Source organism: Podarcis pityusensis (assembly GCF_964106645.2).
Source record: "Podarcis pityusensis genome assembly, chromosome: 1".
Classification (NCBI taxonomy): domain Eukaryota; kingdom Metazoa; phylum Chordata; class Lepidosauria; order Squamata; family Lacertidae; genus Podarcis; species Podarcis pityusensis.
The window spans coordinates 110,164,524-110,185,980 of record NC_138028.1 but is presented as its reverse complement, the minus strand read 5'-3'; the positions used below and the strand labels follow the sequence as shown (position 1 = coordinate 110,185,980).

The following is a 21,457-nucleotide window of genomic DNA, read 5'->3' as shown; positions in this document are numbered from 1 at the left end:
AATTTGCCAACCAGCCTGCTTAAAAAAGGAGAAAACTAACTATGCTACCAGGCCTAAGTTCTACTGAAGGACTGAGCAGAAAGGAGCCACATGCAAGGCCTGAGGAGAACTGTAGCTTCTGGAGACAGCTTTTGGACCACAGGCTGCTGAACACTGTACTGTACCACTTTGCCTTTGGAAAGAGTTCCTTGCAGACATAGGGGTGCTTTGAGCAGGGCAGAGGATAAATTGCTTACTCTGCTTTCTTTTAACCCATATGTTCCCTATCCTTTGTACATCCTTTCAACCTACAAGTTCCTTTGCTCATCTATTTCTTTTTTAGAAGCTACCTAGCTCCTTATTAAATCCCATATGCCCAGCCGCATCACAAATTATTTGGCCTTCCAGACATTTTCTGACACGGCACAAAATGTGCCTAGCTGCATGTTAGAATAAACCCTGTGTCGACTGACTTATGATGATAATAATAATAATTTAAAATGCAGCGTAGAAGGTGAGATGTGTGGAAGGTACAAAAATATGAGGGTTCATTCACTTCTTCCTCCACATTGAGCCACTTTAATTAAAGCCAACCAGGTTTTATAGGAACATTGATATATGCGTGGGTGTCCTTTCATAAAGAGGGAATCCAAAGGGCTGTGAGTCAGGCAGTCTGACTGTATGAAATGATGAAGCTTTAATTATGACAGTGTTCAAATTAAAACTATAGAAAACGTGTCGATAAAACGCAATGGCTTAAAGTAATTGCTTGTTTTATATGGGATTCCCTTTAAAAACTGGCAAGTGGTTGGATGCAAAACTGCATTCCAGTAAAGTATAAAGTATAAACTTAGTAAGTTGCATAAACAGAATCACATCTAGGGCACATCATGCAGCATGAAAAGGGAAGCCTGGGGATAAATCCTTTGGTCTCTTGATTGTTCTGTTTTTAGCAACTTCACAACCACATGCATCCTGCTCCCCATCACACAAATGCCACTGATAGCGCCACATTAAAGCTTTCATTCTATGCCTGGAATAATCATCAGCCAACATTTTATTCCTTAAAAAAACTTTTTTAACAAGCTGCTTTTAAAAAAAACTTTCTGTTTTTGCTCTTTTAAAACTAGTAACAAACTCTGGTAATTCAGATTTACTGAGATCGTGAATTGCTTTATTCCTTTTTTAAAAAAAAAAATAGCTTCTGTTCAAGAACATACTCTGGCACAACATGCAGATGTTTTGAACCAGGTTGATGATCAATAAAAATTGTGAATGAAATTGAAAAATAGCAAGCCAGCTAATACTATAGAATTACACAACAAGAGTTCTTCAGAATATTCTGACAGATGGATAGCTGCAGTGGTGCCAACTTGAATAAAATATTGGGGGGTGGGTAAGTACCGGTATTTTTTACTCCTTTTTTAAAAAAGGTACTCCTTTAAGATTTTTATCTTTCCTTTTCTGCTTTGTTCTCGCTTTTGTTTTGCTCTGCTTTTTGTATGTTTTTTAATCCTCTACACTGGTTAATGAGAGGTTTGCATATATATGAAGGTGATGGGAAGGACCCTCTGCAAGAAGAGGGGAAGGGAAGATCTCTCAGGGTGGGGGGGGGGGGTGGAAAAAGGAAGGGAAGTTCCCAGGTGAGAGCTGGTAGGGTTTATTTCTTTCTGTGTGGGGCAAATTAAGATCTACCTGTTGAATGGTTTCTTTAAATGTAAAGGTTCATCACTGTTCCACCTGATGTGTATGTCTTTAAGGGGCCAGAGCAAGGGCCAGAGCAAAATAACGAGACCCAGCTTTACAGCTGTGAAACATAGCAGGTGCTGCTGACTTGTATTGATTAAGCTGTGTTGGCAATTGGGTGTAGTATATAAGGAGCAGCACCTAGCTCTCCCATTACCCTGGGGGATGGGTCATGTTTGTTTGTTGATGTATTTAGTGTATAAGGAGTTTTTGTTTTTGTTATTAAAACCTTGTTTAAGTTATTTTTGAGTCCCTTTTTAATGCATGGTCTCCCCAGCAAGCTCTCTGCAGCGCTACCATACTGCAAATAGCCAACATCTTTGGTTATGGGCCCAGCTGCTGAGTGGATGACTACATATTTTTGGACTCTGAGAAAGGATTGAAAACTCCTTCTCCTGTTGGCGTAGTTCTGTGGGTCTGGAAGAGTTCCAGAATGGTTGACCGGGTTCCTGAAGCTGAGAAGGCTCTGGTCTTCCCACAGCTGACAGCTGAGAGGACTTTGCATACTTCTCTCGCTCTGTGTTTAGATTAGTTTGTTTTTTAATTGTATCGAACTATGAAAGGTCCAGGAGGGACGCGGGTGGCGCTGTGAGTTAAACCACAGAGCCTAGGGCTTGCTGATCAGAAGGTCGGAGGTTTGAATCCCCGCAACGGGGTCAAAGTGTAAGTATATAAATAGGTACCGCTCCGGCGGGAAGGTAAACGGCGTTTCCGTGCGCTGCTCTGGTTCGCCAGAAGCAGCTTAGTCATGCTGGCCACATGACCCGGAAGCTGTACGCCGGCTCCCTCAGCCAATAAAGCAAGATGAGCGCCGTAACCCCAGAGTCGGCCACGACTGGACCTAATGGTCAGGGGCCCCTTTACCTTTACCTTTTATGAAAGGTCTTGATAAAATCTTTATTTAAAGAAAGAGAATTGCACAACATGGCTGTGTAACAGGCTCTGCACTGCATGGTAACACCCAATACAGTACATCCTCCAAAGGTGTCTTGCGAGGGAAGCAGCTTTGGGCTGTGTGTGTGTGTGTGTGTGTGAGAGAGAGAGAGACTCTTGTATGAATCCAGTTACAGATGGGTAGCCGTGTTGGTCTGCCATAGTCGAAGTAAAAAATTCTTTCCTGTAGCACCTTAAAGACCAACTAAGTTAGTTCTTGGTATAAGCTTTCGTGTGCATGCACACTTCTTCAGATACACACCTTAAAGACCAACTAAGTTAGTTCTTGGTATAAGCTTTCGTGTGCATGCACACTTCTTCAGATACACAGATGTGTATCTGAAGAAGTGTGCATGCACACGAAAGCTTATACCAAGAACTAACTTAGTTGGTCTTTAAGGTGCTACAGGAAAGAATTTTTTACTTCTTGTATGAATGAATTGCATACCCTTCTCTGGATCCAGCCATAATCCGCCCCCCACTATCTAGGAAGAGATACTTCTGTGCAGAAGCAGATGGTTGTGGTGGTCTTCTCACAAGCATCTGGTGGAACAGAGTGCTGGACCAGATGAGCCTTTGGCCGGATCCAGCAGTGCTCTTCTTATGGCTCTGCTCATATCCAGTGAGAGCAGAGATGCTCATGGGCCTCAACACTGCAATGCTCATTGGAGCCCTGCTGACTGGGCTGGATTCATGGCACAGAGACCTCATATGGGGCCACCGCTTGCTACTCATTTACCTACAGCAGGCTTCCTCAACCTCCGCCCTCCAGATGTTTTGTGACTACAATTCCCATCATCCAACCACTGGTCCTGCTAGCTAGGGATCATGGGAGTTGTAGGCCAAAAACACCTGGAGGGCTGAGTTTGAGGAAGCCTGTCCTACAGGTTGACCAGGGATAGTCCTTTCAACATAATTGGGACTTCTGAGTAATTATGGAGAGGCTGAGGCTACATGAGCCAGACCCACCAATTTTCCAGGGACAGACCCAAATTTACAGAAGCCATCCCAGTTTCTGATTTGATCCAGGAATGTCCTGCTTTTCCTTAGAACGTCCCTCTTCCCATCAAAGAAATGTTGGAGAGTATGGAATTATGCGATCCCTGAGCCAAGGAGATAACCTTTAGAAGACATCTGAAAACACAGCCCTGTATAGTTTCATTGTGTTTTTATATATATTGGAAGCTGCCCATAGTGGCTGGGGCAACCCAATCAGATAGACGGGATATAAATAATAAAATTTATTATTATTATTATTATTGAATAGCATATATTTTTTTGAGAAATGTCAGAAGGTATGCATGAGCGAAATTATATGCACTCTTATTTATGTAATTCATTACATGCTGTCCTCTGGCAAAACAAACTCCCAAAACATTATGGGCCAGCTTGCAGGATAAAAAAAATAATAAATTAAAATGACAATGCGGTATTGTGCAACTGTACAAAATTGTGCAGCGCAAGATAAAAGATGAGGACAGATTATTAAAGGAACTAGTAAGCCTCACTGGAATCAATGGGATTCACTTCTCCTTAATAATTGGTAGCACAGGAGAGCAATTATGGGGTGGGGTGATTGGGGCGCAGCCACCCTCATAGCAATCTTTACTCAGAAGTAAGTCCTATTGTGGTCGGTGGCGTGACTCCCAGGTAAGTGTGCACTGGCTCAGCCTCCGCGATCTGGTTTCAAGTGCCAATTAGAGAGGCGGTGGGTGGGAGGGAGAGGTCGCCTCTCGTGCCCCTCCGGCCCGCGGCAGCCCCTCCGGCCCCCCGATCCCTGGCTTCTCCGCCCCCCCCCCCGCAGCCCCGCCCCGGACTTCCTCGCGGGGAATCACCTCTTCGCTGGCTTCTCGGGCGGCTCCTCCCCTTCTCGCTGAACGCCGCACGTGGGGCTTGGCCGAGAGCCGGGCGAAGGAAGGGAAGGTGTGCGCTGCCGCCGGGGCTGGTCTCTCCCGCGCTCGAGCAGCCGCCAGCGGGCACCTCCGGCCCCGGGATCCCGACCGGTCCAGGAGGGATGCTGATGTGCCTTTAGGAGCTGCAGCGGAGGAGGCGGCGGCGGCGGCAGCAGCAACCGGCTTGGGGGGGGGGGGGATGATGGCCACCCCTGTGGCGGCAGGTTTGCGGAGCAGCGCAGGGAGGGTTGCGGTGGAGCGCCGCGGAGGACTTTCCCCGAAGGGCGGCGGGGGTCGCCGCCTCGGAGAGCTCGCCTTCTCGCCTTGGCTCACGCCAGCGCCGCCCCTCCTCTCGGCTCGCCTCAGGGAAGACAGGTAAACCTGGCCGCTTCGGGTGCCTGGTGGAAAGGGGGGAGGGGTTCAAGTACAAAAGAGGGGAATCCTTTCAAGTTAAGGGATCCTAGGTAGGGAGCAAAGAGGGCGGCTCAGAGCCCCGGGAGAGCTACTGGAAGAAGCCTCCATGGGCAGGGGGAGTGTATCTTAAGGATGTCAAGAGGGGAAGAGGACAATTGCCCAGATGTCTGCTGGTTAACACTGGAGGCGTCGTGGATGGATGTCATGGATGCTTCAGCTGAGATTCCTGCATTGCAGGGGGGTTGGACTGGATGACCCTCGGGGTTCCTTCCTGCTCCACAATTCTATGATTCCATGCTGGGTCATAGGGAGGGTGGTCGGGCTGTGGGTTAAACCACAGAGCCTAGGACTTGCCGATCACAAGGTGGGCACTTTGAATCCCCGCGACAGGGTGAGCTCCCGTTGCTCGGTCCCTGCTCCTGCCAACCTAGCAGTTCGAAAGCACGTCAAAGTGCAAGTAGATAAATAGGTACCGCTCCGGCGGGAAGGTAAACGGCGTTCCCGTGCGCTGCTCTGGTTCGCCAGAAGCCGCTTAGTCATGCTGGCCACATGACCTGGAAGCTGTACGCCGGCTCCCTCGGCCAATAAAGCGAGATGAGCGCCGCAACCCCAGAGTCGGCCACGACTGGACCTAATGGTCAGGGTCCCTTTACCTTTACCTTTTATGCTGGGTTATTAGATGAGCAGGTAGATTCTCAAGAGAAGATTCTCTCTGGCCAGCAGGGGGAAAGTTCATTCGTTTTAGAGCAGGGGTGGACAACATGGTGGACAACTTCCAGTTTGGGCTACAGCTCTCCTAATCTCTGGCTATTGGCCATCCTGGCTGGATCTGCTGGTAGTCATTCCGGCATCATCTGCAAGGCCACAGCCCCCCTCACCTTTTTTTTAGGGCCTCCCTCATCCTTATTCACACACACCCCCTGCCCAGCAAGAATCAGAGCTTGCAAGCCTTCCCTTCTGAACAGGTGATCTCCCCTTGGGCTTCTGTGGGCCAAAGAATCTCTGGCAGGGGCCCTGTCTGAACTAGGTGAAACTCAAGGCAAAGAACTTGGGTGCCTTTGAACAATTGGGGGAAGGTTGACATCAGCACAGAACTGCTAGAAATTTTTCAGAGGCCTGTGTAATTATATATTTGATTCAATTTTGGAAGTAAAATTGGGTTGAAGGTACGGTATGTGGTAGAAAATCCCATCAAACTGTCACTTTGCGTGGATTTTTAAAAGTTACTATTTCAGTGGGTTTTGTGATTGGCATTCTTTTATGTTAATCACATTTTCCACACTCAAGGGTGGGGCACTCTATTGCTAAATCTTACCTGGGGAATAGAGAGTACTGGGTTCTGTTTACCATGACAAAAGAGCTTTCTGACAAGGAGCCAAGTGACAAGGATAATTTTCTGAAAGTGAATTGAGGCATCATTGTTTCATGTTCACTTTTGTCATGCTTAATGAGACTGGGGCTGCTTCCAGACCACCTGATTTGTTTGCACTGAACTTCTTGGGGAGATCAGGTGATAATTGCTACCTATGGAGCATTCATTCTGATATGTGTGTGGGGAGATTAGACGATATTGCATCAAGCAGCTTGTGTTATTCCACTTTACAGGGCTTTTCCCATATTGCAAAATAAGGCATAAGGCATTTCCTTATTGCAAAAAGTCTGGCTTGTGTGTTGTGGAGGGAGAATGGTTGTGCATGTTGTGTTGGTTCAGGGAGAAAACAGTACTGTACATACCCCAGGCCTTCAAACAAAACCTTGCTTTATTATAACATAACTAGACGGAGGGAAAAGCTCCACCCAGCAGCTAGAATGGGGCAAAAACTACAGGAGGCCAACTGGCCCAAAAAGACCAACCGAACCCATCAGCATACACAACAGTAGATGAGTTTCAAATTAATTTTAACTTTGCAACCTGAATTTATTGGTATGTGATTGGATCCCCCCCCCTGAAAAAGTGGCAGTCTGAAAACACCCAGGTTCTTCCAGTAGCATTCTCTTTAGACTTGCATTTTGACTGTTTAAATTAGATGGGTTATACAGACTTATTTGTATATGGAGACATTTGTGTATTTGACATTTGAGATTTCTCGCAATCAAGCAGTATATAAATTCTATTTTTATTTATTTATTGAGGCTGTATTGTAGTAAAGTAGTCAGATGGATTTATAATTGCGTACATGTAAAAAGGCAGAATAAATTATTCTGTTGAATTTTCACTGTCTGCTTATTTATGAAATTAATAAATGCAGAAACTTTCCTTATGGGCCATAAATCTTCCAGATGCCTAGCAGGTAAAGAGCAGCAGGAAAGTTAAAGAGTAACTTTAAAGCAGAATCATCAGTATTTATGGTGCTGATGGTAATGGGTAATCAGCACAACTGCGTGTTTTTATTGTTCTAAAAGCTTTAATGGAAAAAGATCTTAAACAATGCATTTGAGATTACCTGAAATGTCACTCCTGATCCCTGCCAGGGACAGTTCAAGACATTTTGTGATGGGAAACATAACATTTGAATGGTGCCAAAATTTGCTGACCATCAATGGAAGTCCCTTGTATTATTTGCCTCCTGAACTAGCTCTCTTATACTGGTTCATACTAGGGCTAGCCCTGGATTGTGTTCATATTAATTTGAATTTAAATGGGATTTACCCAAAGTAAGTATGCAAGCCTAAAGTTGCCCTTTTATGCAGTCATATTTTGGAATGAGCCCCATTGAACATGGTGGATCTCACTTCAAGAGATCAAGCAGAATGTTTGTGATCCTCATAAGTTAACGATTAACTATGGTTGGTTTCACTTGAACTTTTTACAATATAATTCCTTGTAAGGATTAAGACTGTAACTTCAAGCTTACCCAAACCAGAAGACATCACTGGAAATTGTTCTATGGTGCTTAAGATTTTTGTCTCACCCTTGAACCTGCGTTGATTTGACTTTGAATTGGCTAAGTCATTAATGAGAAATGGTGGCCAACGATAGCCAATATTCTAGCACTGTTCTTGTCACAGAAGCAATTACTGTTTCCTTTATAGAAAGTTATTTCCCAGAATCTATGAGATATTTTAGCGGATCAGGTTTTGGGAGTGACTGTGCAAGCTTTGAAAGTGCACAGAACTCTTCATCGGGCAGAACTGAGCAGCAACTGCCTAGTTAGGTTATTTGCTTACTTATTTAATTTCATTCCATTTATGAATAACTTCCCATGAAACATCTCAAAGTAATTAATAATTTAAAAATCATAAAATCATCAGCAGTAAAAACATGTAAAAACAAGTTTATATCCAATCTAGGATACACTTAAGATAGACTTAAAAGGATTGCTGGAAGTGAAAGGGTGTTCAGTAGCCCCTGAAAAGACAATAGAACTGGTGCTTATTGAATTCATAGATTCATAGAACTGTAGATTCGGAAGGGACCATGAGGGTCATCTAGTCCATCCCCCTGCAGTTCAGGAATCTTTTGCGCAACATGGGGCTCAGACCCATGACCTTGAGATTCAGAGTCTTGCTACCTTTAAAGTCTGCCTAATGAAATCTCTGCGTCTTTCAGCTTTACATTTTTCCCTTCACAAACATTTTTCATTTCTTGTATTTTTTGCATTTTAGCTTGGAATTAGAGAATTGTTTTGTATGAACTATATATTATTATCTCTCAACGTAGGGGGAAAAAGACAGAACTTGATGTACTAGAAATCCCATCCATACCAAATCCCTTCCCAGAGCTTTGCTGCTCTCCGTTTACATCTGTTTTGTCAGCCAGCCTGTTGCCCAAGGCAAATCCCAGGATAAAACAGGTAAGCCTTACTCAATTCTGACAGTTAAAGTGTGAAAGAAAACGATGTTTTCCCCCTCAAATTGTCAAGAAAACTACTCCAGTAACATAAAACTGAACACATTCAAAATATTGAATGATTTTGTTTTGCTTTTGCAGTTAGCACAGTAAATGTTTTCTTGTTTGTTCACTGCCGCAAGCTTCCAGTGTAGTAGTAGTACAGTGGTACCTTGGGTTTAGTACTTAATTCGTTCCAGAGGTCCGTACTTAACCTGAAACTATTCTTAACCTGAAGCACCACTTTAGCTAATGGGGCCTCCTGCTGCCGCCGCGCCGCTGGAGCACGATTTCTGTTCTCATCCTGAAGCAAAGTTCTTAACCTGAAGCACTATTTCTGGGATAGTGGAGTCTGTAACCTGAAGCATATGTAACCTGAAGCGTATGTAACCCGAGGTACCACTGTAGTAGTAATAATAATATCTATTCTGTTTGAATGGTGAGTTTCACTGAATTTGATGTTAGACTCATTTGCTTCCTTCTGCCTATACAAATCTCCCATGTCGTAGGCCAGGGTTGGGACTCTATTATCTCTCCAGATGCTGTTGACTCCAGCTCCCATCAGCACAGCCAATGGCCATGGATGATGGGAGTTGTAGTCTGTAGCAACATGTAGAGGCCTGCTGGTTCCCCATCCCAAATATAGACTGTTAGATTCTGACACCTTCAACACTCTTCTTAATCATATCTTTATTCAGTAAAGCTTTGTGGTCGCCCAGGGAAATAAGGAGGCGAGAAATAAGCTTGGGTGAACTGGGCTACTTTTATTAATTTAATGATAGCAGATCTGAAGTAGGGAACCATCATCTAGGATACTGATTAGGTCTGGTTTCCAACATCATGGTATACCTATATATCATGATGTCTGAAATAAGGATGGAACTATGTAGAGGCAAACAGGGTGATGTCTTGGCGACTGCCACTACTTAAGGGTAAAAAAAAAAAACGCGGATCCATTTTCACTTACTTTTAACCTATTGTTACAACTGTTGCAACAGGGGCAGCAGGAATCATGAGAGAAGCAATGACCGGTTTTTCCCACATCATGGTTTTGTACATAGCACACCCATACGTTGTGATCTGTGATATATTGCCATGCTGAATATTATGAAACTGTTACCACGATGTCCTGCCCAGAGGCCAGGGAATCCAGATGATCACAGAGCCAAGGGAGAGCAGGAAGCAGCAAGACAGGGCCAAGAACTACAGGCATTGTTACCAGCATCTGACTGCTGCTGGAAGCTCTGCTTCAGAAGACTGAAGCCAGCTGGTTCTCATCAGCACCTCCTCCACTGTGTCCTTAATGGCTGATCAGCTGCAGGTGGAGTCACTCTGCCTTCTCCCCCTTCAGGCTGCTGTTCAGCAGGCGAAGCTGACTCCTGGCTCATGACAGGGAAGAACTATTGCCATAATTCAGGCATAGGCAAACTCGCCCCTCCAGATGTTTTGGGACTACAACTCCCATCACCCCTAGCTAACAGGACCAGTGGTCAGGGATGATGGGGGTTGTAGTCCCAAAAACATCTGGAGGGCTGAGTTTGCCTATGCCTGCCATAATTGTTGCTGTTACGGTAACAATGTAAGTTAGCCCTCAGTTCTGATTTTATTATAACTAAACAATTCTTAGGGGAAACTGGTATTTGAAACCCTATTGCAACAGCATGGCTCTTTCTTATTTGTCATCCTTTTTGTAAATTGATTTACCTTTTCCTCATAAGGAAGGTATCATAGCCCCTCAGTTATTTTAGTTTCCCCTCTCGGTGCCTTTTCCAACTTTTGGGGACAGGACAAGCAGAACTGTAAAGGAGATTCCAAATGTGGCTACATCATAGGTTTGTTTAACAAAAATATTATCTGCTATCTGGTTTACTGTCTCTCCGCTAATAATCCTTAGCATGGAATTTGCTATTTTTGCAGCTGCTGCACATGGAATTAGTTCTTTCTTGACTTAGCTACCACAGCCCCTTTCTGATTGCCTCAATTTGCATCCCTTTATACTTAATTAAACTGAACCTCATTTGCTATTTAATTGGCCATTCACCCATTTTGGAGAGAAGCTTTTGAATCTCTTTGCAACCCCCTTTTGCTTTTACTGCCCTGAGTTATTTGGTGTTACCAGCAAACTGCTCGCTCCTTCCAGGTCAATTAAGAACAAGTTAAAATGCACGGGTCCCAATGCAAAACCTTGGATCTGCTTCCCAAAGTTGGTTCTACTCTTTGCTTCCTGATCTTAAACCAGCAACTAGCCTACAGAAGACCTGTCCTCTTGTCCCATGACTGATAAAGTTAATTCAAGTTAATTGTGAAAAAACCATTGGAAGCCCAGGTATATAATGTTTACATCCACATGCTTGCTGACACTGCTGAGATAGAATGTGCTTTCAGCTACCCTCGCATTGACTTGGTAAGTACAGTTTTGTTTACAACAAAAAAGAACATACCACACATGCTTTGAAACAGTGGGTTGTGGAAACAGCCAGAGGGGACCCTGTCGCAAGCGGTGCCCTGGATCAGATTCGAGCTAGAAGTTCTGTTGAACTCACTGGGAACAGTGATGACTGTGAGATCAAATTCAATGTATACAAGTGGAAAGTTGCCTAGAAAGTCCAGCTTGGTTACATTTGATTACGAAAGCAAAAACTTCTCAAAAAATGAAGGGATTAGTTAAAAGCAGGTCAAATGCTTCCAGAGTCCTTGAAGGTGTAAAGTGTGACTTGGTGAGAGTTGGGAGAGTTTTCTTAAAACAAAATCTCATACTGTTGGAAGGTATACAAAATGTGAAGGCTAGTGTACAGTTGTTGATGAAGTCTTTTGTGAGGGATCTCCATCTATCTTGCCTTTCTGTGGATTGTTTCTCAGTCTCTTCACTGAGGCTTACTCTCAGGTAAGGGACGATTCTTTGCACATTTATTTAGAAGTAAATCCCATGGAATGAAGTAGAACTTCTTAGTAAGCGTGCCTAGAATTGCAGTACATAGGAATTAGTGAGTCTACATTAGAGTCTTAAGGGAGGATTGGCGGGGGGGGGGGGAGCGGGGAAGCGGGGAGAACATTCTCTTGAGCAAGCAGAAATCCTTTTCCTGATGGAACATTCCCGCGTTGGATAAAACTCTGTGGGCGAAGTCCAAGCTTCTGGCAGGCAGCAGGAAGGCTTAAAAGAGCAGTGAAGCGGCTGCCATATTTAATAGCCTTAGGCCTGGGTAAAGAGAAATGTTTTTGCTTGGCGCCTAAAGACATGTAGTGATGGCACCAGGCAAGCCTCTCTGGAGAGAGCATTCCACAATCGGCATGGAGGACATAGAGAAGGGTCTCGGATGACAAGCGCAGGGTCCGGGTCAGTTTTAATGGGGAGAGGTGATTCTTAAGGTATTGTTGTGAGTTGGGGGGGGGGGGGAGTTAAGTCTAGATATCATCTTTGGGATCTTGCCCATGATTTTATAACTCCAGGATTATATTCCCTCAAAGAAAAAGCTGCCAAAATGCTCATACCTGTCAGCCAAGTATGCTGTGTTTGTTATGTTGAGTCATAGAAACTTATGGAGATTTGGGGGACGGGACATGATGTCATAGGAGACTTTAATAACAATAGGGCTGGCGGTCAGTGTGGTATCTGGGAGCTGGAAGAGATACAGACCCCTGGCTTGCTCTTTGTGCAGAAACCAAATCTATGGCTTGGAAAGGGGCCCTGAGGGAACAAGATCTGTGGGGAGTGTTAATGCTGTGAGCCGTTTATCACAAAGGCACCGCAGCCATGACCTTCCTTCCAGGGAGACCCAGCCCAAGGAATGTGCCGAGACCCTTGGGAACTCTCACCGCTCGGGGATTGGGGCCTGCACAGCCGTATTTCAATATGCCTCTATTTTCAGCGGCACGGCGGTTGCTTTGGGACACAATGAATTAAAATAAATCAGCGGGGGGGGGTGAATAGAAGGTAAATGTGCAGCTGAAGGATGAATCTCGCTTTGGTCAAAGATAAGCTAGCTGTGACTTCCCCACAATAAACAGTTCAAGGCAAAGTGGGCTACCTTGGAACACGATTGCAAGTGCCAAAACAAAACTCAAGGGTATTTAAAGCCAGGAACATTTTCTTCTGCGGAAACATTTCTCTGCATGTTTATCTCACTCTTAGTTGTTCATAATTTGTAGATAATTTCATCGCAATAGACCAAATAAACCCCATGGTTTATTTTAGAAAAACTGTTGACTGAACCTCGGTGCTGACTAATGCTAGAATGTAGCCAAATACTGGGAACTTTGAAAGAACGTATGGTACAGGACATTTTTTTTGATACAGATTGTTGCTCTCTGCCCTCACCCACCCCAACCCTTCAGTGTGAAGTCTGGAACTCATGGCAAGTACAGTGGTACCTCAGGTTAAGTACTTGATTCGTTCCGGAGGTCCGTTCTTAACCTGAAATTGTTCTTAACCTGAAGCACCACTGTAACTAATGGGGCCTCCTGCTGTTGCCGCGCCGCTGGAGCACGATTTCTGTTCTCATCCTGAAGCAAGGTTCTTAACCCGGGGTACTATTTCTGGGTTAGTGGAGTCTGTAACCTGAAGCGTATGTAACCTGAAGCGTATGTAACCTGAGGTACCACTGTATAATATTTGACTTGAGGTAAGAAGAACAGAAGGGATGCGGGTGGCGCTGTGGGTAAAACCTCAGTGCCTAGGACTTGCCGATCATATGGTCGGCGGTTCGAATCCCCGCGGCGGGGTGAGCTCCCGTCGTTCGGTCCCTGCTCCTGCCCACCTAGCAGTTCGAAAGCACTCTTAAGTGCAAGTAGATAAATAGGGACCGCTTTATAGCGGGAAGGTAAACGGCGTTTCCGTGTGCTGCGCTGGTGCTGGCTCGCCAGCTGCAGCTTCATCACGTTGGCCACGTGACCCAGAAGTGTCTTCGGATGGCGCCGGCTCACGGCCTCTAGAGCGAGATGAGCACGCAACCCCAGAGTCGGACACTGGCCCGGGCAGGGGTACCTTTACCTTTACTTAAGAAGAACAGAATTGTCTCATGATTATCTTAGTCCTGGGTTGACAATGCTACCCATGTTTCTTTTGTATAATGGCAAGCCTCAAGAAGGATTTAAAACAACAACATGGGGGCAGGGACATGTAGGAGAGGGTTGCAACTCAACTGCGTTGCATGAAGTTTCTAAGTTTAATCTCCAGGTAGGAGTAGCTCTGCTGTACATCGGGAAGGGCTGTGTGGAGAGAGACTCTTCCTTTAAATTCCTAGGAGTTTATCTCAGTGAAGACCTTACTTGGAAAATCAATACAACCCAGGTGGTTAAGAAAGCCCAACAGAGACTCCATCTCCTCAGAGTATTGCAAAAGAACGATGTCAATCAACATTTGATGATCTCCTTCTACTGGTCCACAATAGAAAGTGTCCTTTCATACTGCATCACGGTGTGGTACGCTGGTTTGACATCAACTGATAGGAAGTGCCTACAGAGGGTGGTGAATACAGCACAAGATATTATGGGCTGTCCCGTGAATCCACTGGATGACATTGCGGAAGAACATTGCCTCAGCAGAGTGAGGAAAATTCTCAGGGATGATTCATACACTGGCAGGCACTTTCTTGATCTCCTGCCCTCAGGCAGAAGATATAGAAGCATGATTAGTCGCACCAACAGAGTAAAGAACAGCTTCTATCCGTGGGCTGTTAGGCTACTGAATGAAAAGATAACAACAGGGCAACTGACTTTCGGGTTTGGTGTGTGTGTGTCAGTAAACGAGGGGAATTAAGACTAAGAGAGCTGAGTGGGGGGTGCTCGTGTAATCTCACTGTATACAAGTTGTACAAGTGACAATAAAGTATAAAAGACGGGGGGGGGGGAATCCTGCCTGAAACCCCCGAGAGCTCCTGCCAATCAGTGTAGACAATACTAAGCTAGAAGAATCAATGGCATGGATCTGTAAAAGGCAGGTTCCTATGTGGGATTTTGGATCAGGTCATCTTTATGTGGGAACCACTATGGGATAGCTAGAATAGGTGGGTCCTGCAACAAAATGTTGCAGTGTGGAATGCTCCTGTTCAGGGTTCCGGCCATTCAGCCATGTGATCTCACTCAGCATTCTGAGCATGCTCAGTCCCCCATTGGGCTGTTCTTGGGTTCTTCCCCCCTTAGGTTTTCATAAAGTAGGGTGAGCAGGAATCACAAGTTAGGCCCATCACATAGAGCTGCTGTTGTAAGGTCCAAGGGACCTTGCATGCATTGGGTTGATTACAAAGATTGGCTGGAACTTCTGTGTAGCCTGCCATTATGTTTCGTATTTGCATGGGAATTGATAAAACTATAAGGGATGGTGGCTTGCAAAACTTAAATAGTCATAGAAGAGCATTGGTGCCTAATGTCTCTGCAAAAAACAATACAACAGATTTTTCTGAAATGTTCCAGATCCTCTGGAGGTTTCTCATATTGATACATACATAGTCTCTCATTTCTCTCTCTCTCTCTCTTTTAATTGGAAAGCAAACATAACAAGATCCCAGAGTTCATTGTCCTAGCTAAACGGCTACTTTTCTAGTGAATATTTTTAAAAATATAAATGGCCTATGAACTTCAGATTTCTAGCAATTGCTCCTTACGTTAAGGGAGTTTGCCTTTCACACCTGATTCCCTCTCTTCATTGTTGCCTGAATAGGTTGTGACCATGAAGTGCATGAATATTTTCACATTCTTATAATGGAGAAAGTGCTTTGCTTAATTGTTCAGTCTTGCAAATACATTTGGTGAGCTTGAGCAGTTTAGATGATGAGAAATAAAAATAGAAAATGTGCCGAGAACTTATTGAAGTGTAGGTATGGTGCTGACAAAATTACTTGTTGGTTTTTATTTTTAAAATGGCGTACCGTGTAAGGAGCAGCAGGGGTGGGTAGCTTTTACCCGGCAGCAAGTTGGTAGCTTTGGGCAGCTGATTTTAGGCATGTTGACCCTTAGAGTCCGTTCCAACTCTACAATTCTATGATTCTATGAAAGGAAGGTGTCATGTTTCAGGTGCCAGAATAACTTGGCTGGTCTTGGATTCTTTACTCCTTGATCTGAGAGGGTGTTTGTACCTTTTGATTGGTTGGCATCCATCTGTCTCAAGAGGCAATGGAATGTGCCTCCAGGGGTCAAGTCAAACTTCTGCGTTAGCAGCACTGAAGTGACCAAGCCTGGGCAGTGTGTATGGAGGCCTTGGGCTGCCCAGATGACAAGACCTCCTTCTTGGCCTTGCTGATGTGGTCCAAAGGAAAGCACTGGCTTGACTGCAGGAGTTGTGGGAAGGAGGCACTCAGGGTACCAACCAACCGCCTCAGGGACTCCACTCTGGATTTGTGTAGGCTTTGCTCCTGTGCCTTTTCCTCTCCCACAGATGTCCCACAAGGCCATTTATGTGCCATTCATTTACTTACTAAAGGTATTTATAATCTGCCCTTCTCCTAAATGTCACCGGGTGGAAATCTTCACAGTTCAAACAAAAAATTAAACAATAAGATTAAACAACTGTGGAGCAAAATACAGACTTCAGCTACAAATATAATCAGCAGCAGCAAAAAATTTAAATGCCCAATGCCCCTTGCTCATCCCTGGAGGCCTAGGCAAGGAGTGCATCTTCTCCTGTCAGTGAAATGACATGAATGTTGTAGTGAGGCACACCACAGAAGGGAGATTGTTCAAAAGGCAAGGGAGGCACTTCAGAAAGAGCCTGTCCAACAGGTCTCTGCCTCACATATTTCATTAGGCATGGGGACCACCAGTAGATCTTAAACTTCACCTGCAGATCTTAAAACTCAGGCAGGTCACCTTAAATTTTAACCTGTTAAATTAGGCCTGAAAGACAATGGGCAGCCAATGCAATTGTTGGCACCAGGCAAATTTCTTTGGGGAGTGTATTGCATATTTAAGGCACCCACTGTGATATTAGCTTTGTGGCGTGAGCTTCTATATTGTACCGTTCTCTGCTATTTCTCCTTGTTAAAACTGGTTTGCTTGTTTTTTTAAAAAAACCTTCAGCATTACTCCATCCCTGCTATACACAAACCTCTGCCATTATTTAAAACCACTATTTTTGTCTCAGTGTTCTTCCATCCCTGTTTACTTAAACTTCTGCCATTGTTTTGAGTATAGCAAGAAGGTAACTGAAATAAAGACACTGGTTTTTTTAAAATGGTTGTTTTAAACTTCTCCCACTTCCATTCCTCACCTCTCTTATGCGAAAAAGATAAAGGATACAGAACCCTCAACTATTCCATAGTACCTTCCCACAAAGTATTTCACTCATGGTACCGTATGTGTTGTCTTCAACATGAAGTTCCAGATTTTATGTAGTAATTTAGAAGAGATTCTTTTAATTAACAAGCAAATAGCCATATATGTACAATATCCATCAACTGAACTTGTCACCGATATGTTGGTGTCAATGTGTGGCGACAGAAAGTCAGCTACCATCTTTGTTGTTGTTGTTCTTTAGTCGTTTAATTGTGTCCGACTCTTCGTGACCCCAAGGACCAGAGCATGCCAGGCACTCCTGTCTTCCACTGCCTCCTGCAGTTTGGTCAAACTCATGCTGGTAGCTTCGAGAACACTGTCCAACCATCTCGTCCTCTGTCGTCCTCTTCTCCTTGTGCCCTCCATCTTTCCCAACATCAGGGTCTTTTCCAGGGAGTCTTCTCTTCTCATGAGGTGGCCAAAATATTGGAGTCTCAGCTTCAGGATCTGTCCTTCCAGTGAGCACTCAGGGCTGATTTCCTTAAGAATGGATAGGTTTGATCTTCTTGCAGTCCATGGGACTCTGAAGAGTCTCCTCCAGCACCATAATTCAAAAGCATCAATTCTTCGGCGATCAGCCTTCTTTATGGTCCAGCTCTCACTTCCATACATCACTACTGGAACTACCATCTTAGAAAAAGAAAAAGAAAAAGAAAAATCTTGCAAGCCAAAGGTGTATGGTGATCCGATGAGCTACAAATAGCCTGTTAAGACGCTGTGTTTATGAGAGCTCAGAGCTGTGAATAGCTGCAAGCCCGTGATAATGAGGATATAGAAATTCTAGCAAACATTGGAGAGACATTCCTAAAAACAACAACCCATGCCTCACTTTTCATATTTGCAAGCGCTTAAAGCAGTATAGCAGGAAAGCCTTGAAAACAATTTGTTGTCTTAACAAAATGATGGGAAACCCGTGACTGTTAAGACATTATTGGACTACAAATTCCATTATTTCTGAGCTTAGGTTATGTTGTCTGGAGCTGATCTGAGTCCAGCAATGTCTGATGGGTCACTGGTTCACCCAGACACTGCAGTTTGACATAACTGGGAATTGTAGCTCCGCATGGAGAATAGGGGTCTCCTAAGAACTCTCAACACCCTTAAACTACAGTTCCCAGGATTCTTTAGGGGAAGCCAGGTCTGTTAACATGAGCCTGGATAACTCAGTTGGTCAGAGCGTGGTGCTGATAATGCCAAGGTTGCAGGTTTGATCCCCATATGGGACAGCTGCATATTCCTGCATTTCAGGGGGTTGGACTGGATCAGTGTTTCCTAAGCTTGTGTCTCTAGCTGGTTTTGGACTACAGTTTCCATCATCCCTGACCACTGCTCCTGCTAGCTAAGGATGATGGGAGTTGTAGTCCAAAAACAGCTGGAGACACAAGTTTGGGAAACACTGAACTAGATGATCCTCAGGGTCCCTTCCAACTCTATGATTCTATGGTTCTGTGATAATAGAACTGTAATTTTATGGTGGAGGTGGGACCCCAGATCCACCTGCCCATCACAAGAGGTCTAGGGCAGCCATTAGGGAAGCAGCTTCCCGAGAGCACTGGGCTTGTTGCGTATTATATTATACAGAGCTGTATTCATCTGACAGTTCAGTGAGATGCTGAGCTCAGTTGGACTGAGCCCACAGAGAGCACTGGGACTTTCTTCTGACTCAGTTTCGTTAGCAATGATAGCTGAAATGACCCAATACTAAAGGCAAGGGAAGGGAACTTCATTCCACGAGCTGCAGCAGAGCAGAGGTTGTATTGTGGAAATTTCCAAAACAAAGCAGCCCCAGATTCTGTGCCTAAGCCTCAAGATAATAAAGCAAATGGGTATTTAGTCTAATGCTGAAAGTGATTATATTGTTACTATGGATTTGCTGCTGCTTGACTGTAGTGATATGAGCCAAGGTTGGAACTGAGCATCTCTTTACTTTGGCAACAAACTGAGAATTGCTGTGCTGTATTTGGCTTTATGGCTTCTGATGTAAAGGTAATTTGACAAGGAGCAAATGTTTGACCCTCCAAGCCAGATTTTTTTTTTAATGACTTTGGCTGGGTCTGCAAGCAGTTCCACATCTTTCACAATCAAAGATGCTGTTGCATATAGAGTATTTGCTCGAACATGCATGCTTTTTGAGGAACATTGATTTTCTTCCCTAGTTGCAATAAACCAGGGAAAGCTTTGAGAGAGCAGCACCTGGGGTACTATATCTGACTATCCCTCTAAATTTTGGTCCCATTAGAAGCAGTACAGAACAATCATTAAACTGACTGGCTACTCAATAAAAGTCTGAACAGCCACTTAGGCCTATTGGCATAAAACAATGTCTTCAAGAGACACTTGAAAGTCTGAAGCAAGGATGCCTGCTGAATCTTTGCTGGAAGAGCATTCCACCAGCATGCAACCAGTGACAATAAACACCTGACTTCTGGTTGAGGTTAGACAAGCCTTTGTGACTTGGGGAGGAAACCAACAGTGGTTGTCTACATGATCTTAGTGATCCAGTTGGGATTAAGACTCAGATGGTGCTGAAGGTGTCCTGGACCCAAGTTGTTCAGGCTACTGTATATCAACACAAGAGCATTGAACCTGGACAGGTAATATATGAGTAGCCAGTGCAGACGTGTTACATGCTATCAGCCATCTGCATCGACTAGTTGCCTAGCCGCTGCATTTTGGACTAGTTGGGGCTTCCAGAAGCATCAAACTACCACAACAAGTATGTGGATTTGCTAGTATATTGATTTCCCGCAGGATCTTAAAGAGCAACTCCTAAACTGTATGTGCTGTGTATTAACTACAAGTGAATGACTTCTCATTAGTCATTGGTTGAGCTGATGGGATGTCACAGAAGCCTGGAGACTAGAGTTGTCATAGCTCTGGTTTCAGTTTATTGATCTGACGCATGGACGAGGCTGAGCCCAGGAGCTCCATACGCACGGTACAGGCATGTGCACTGGGGAGGTCACTTCGGTGCTGCTAAGATAGCTGTTTGACTCTCCCCCCTGCAGAGGTGAACTCCATTGTTTCTCGAGACAGATGGAGCCCAAGAACATGTAATGCCATAGAGTATTCACAAAGGGAAAAACAAACATTAACCAAAAAGTTCAACACAAGGGGCTTTTGATAATAAAGTCAGAAGAAAAATTAAATATCAGGAGTGAATGAAATGGATAAAATTATAAAGGGGGTATCAAAGTACAGCTTGAATTGTATAATGAAGGAAATAGGAAAAGAAGAAGGTCTTGCCTGTTTATAGCTACTGCCAAATAAGAACATATTTTAAAGGTGTTTGCCACCCCCTGTGTGACTGCAGTGTCGTATTTTTTAAAATAAATAACCTCCAAATGGAGGTGAAATTGGAAGACTCAGCATCACCCCTAGCTGCTTGAATATCACATGTCAATTTCTCCTAGATAGCAATGAACATAACTTTCTAGAATCAGCTACCTAGCATATAGCACGAAAGGGACACGGGTGGTGCTGTAGTCTAAACCACAGAGCCTAGGGCTTGCCAATCAGAAGGTCGGCGGTTTGTCCGTTGCTCGGTCCCAGCTCCTGCCAACCTAGCAGTTTGAAAGCACGTCAAAATGCAAGTAGATAAATAGGTACCTCTCCAGTGGGAAGGTAAACGGCATTCCCGTGCGCTGCTCTGATTCGCCAGAAGCGGCTTAGTGATTCTGGCCACATGACCTGGAAGCTGTACGCCGGCTCCCTCGGCCAATAAAGCAAGATGAGTGCCGCAACCCCAGAGTCGTCCACGACTGGACCTAATGGTCAGGGGTCCCATGAAGCGTATTTCGAGCCCTGAGTGATTACTAGCTGAGCAGCTACCAGAAGACATGAAATTCACATTATAAGATCACAAACATTTTATATGCTTAAAATAAAAAATTCTCTTGCGGAGAATGTAAGAGACTGTGCTTGCAGTGGGAAATAATGTAGAAAGCTGAGAAGTGCTGAATCTCCAAAGTTTCCTGTGCATTTGCCCAGCCTTCTGTTGACTGGCATTATGGAGCAAAAAATGATTCTGTCACATTGCACCTTTCTTTGTTGCACAAGGCAAATCACTAGGGAATTATAGTAGGGAATTATATAGGACTATAGTTCATTTGTAGAGCCCCTGTTACCCATGCTGCTGCTGCTTTGGCGATCACCTGTAGCTGAGTAAGATTATCTTCCATGCTCTTAGAGGTGTGTCCATAAGTGACTGTGGAGGCTAATTCTGGATCCAGACGAAATTGAGAGCAAAACCTAAGTCACAAGAGATTTTGAGAGAAATAAAATTATATCAAGTACAATATATGAAAATGATCAGTCAGGAGATAGAATGGAAAAGTAAACAAATGAGACAAAAAACATTTGAGTCGGCTAATAAATGTGGGAAATTGTTGGCTTGGCA

At 44.4% G+C, this 21,457-nt stretch overlaps 1 protein-coding gene across 3 annotated transcripts in view; it reads left to right on the top strand.

Moving 5' to 3' along the window:
- The first annotated feature begins 1,160 nt into the window (after nt 1-1,160).
- GRB14 (growth factor receptor bound protein 14) overlaps nt 1,161-21,457 on the top strand; it is a 51,523-nt gene continuing 31,226 nt past the window's right edge. The window contains exons 1-2 of one of the 3 annotated variants that reach the window (XM_081007563.1): nt 1,161-1,375; nt 8,626-8,758. In XM_081007563.1, coding sequence (XP_080863689.1) covers nt 1,329-1,375; nt 8,626-8,758 — 180 coding nt within the window. In that variant the 5' untranslated portion in view covers nt 1,161-1,328. Of the gene's footprint in view, nt 1,376-4,532; nt 4,926-8,625; nt 8,759-21,457 lie in introns of those variants that run through there. The other 2 variants (XM_081007564.1, XM_081007562.1) reach the window with 2 other exon arrangements.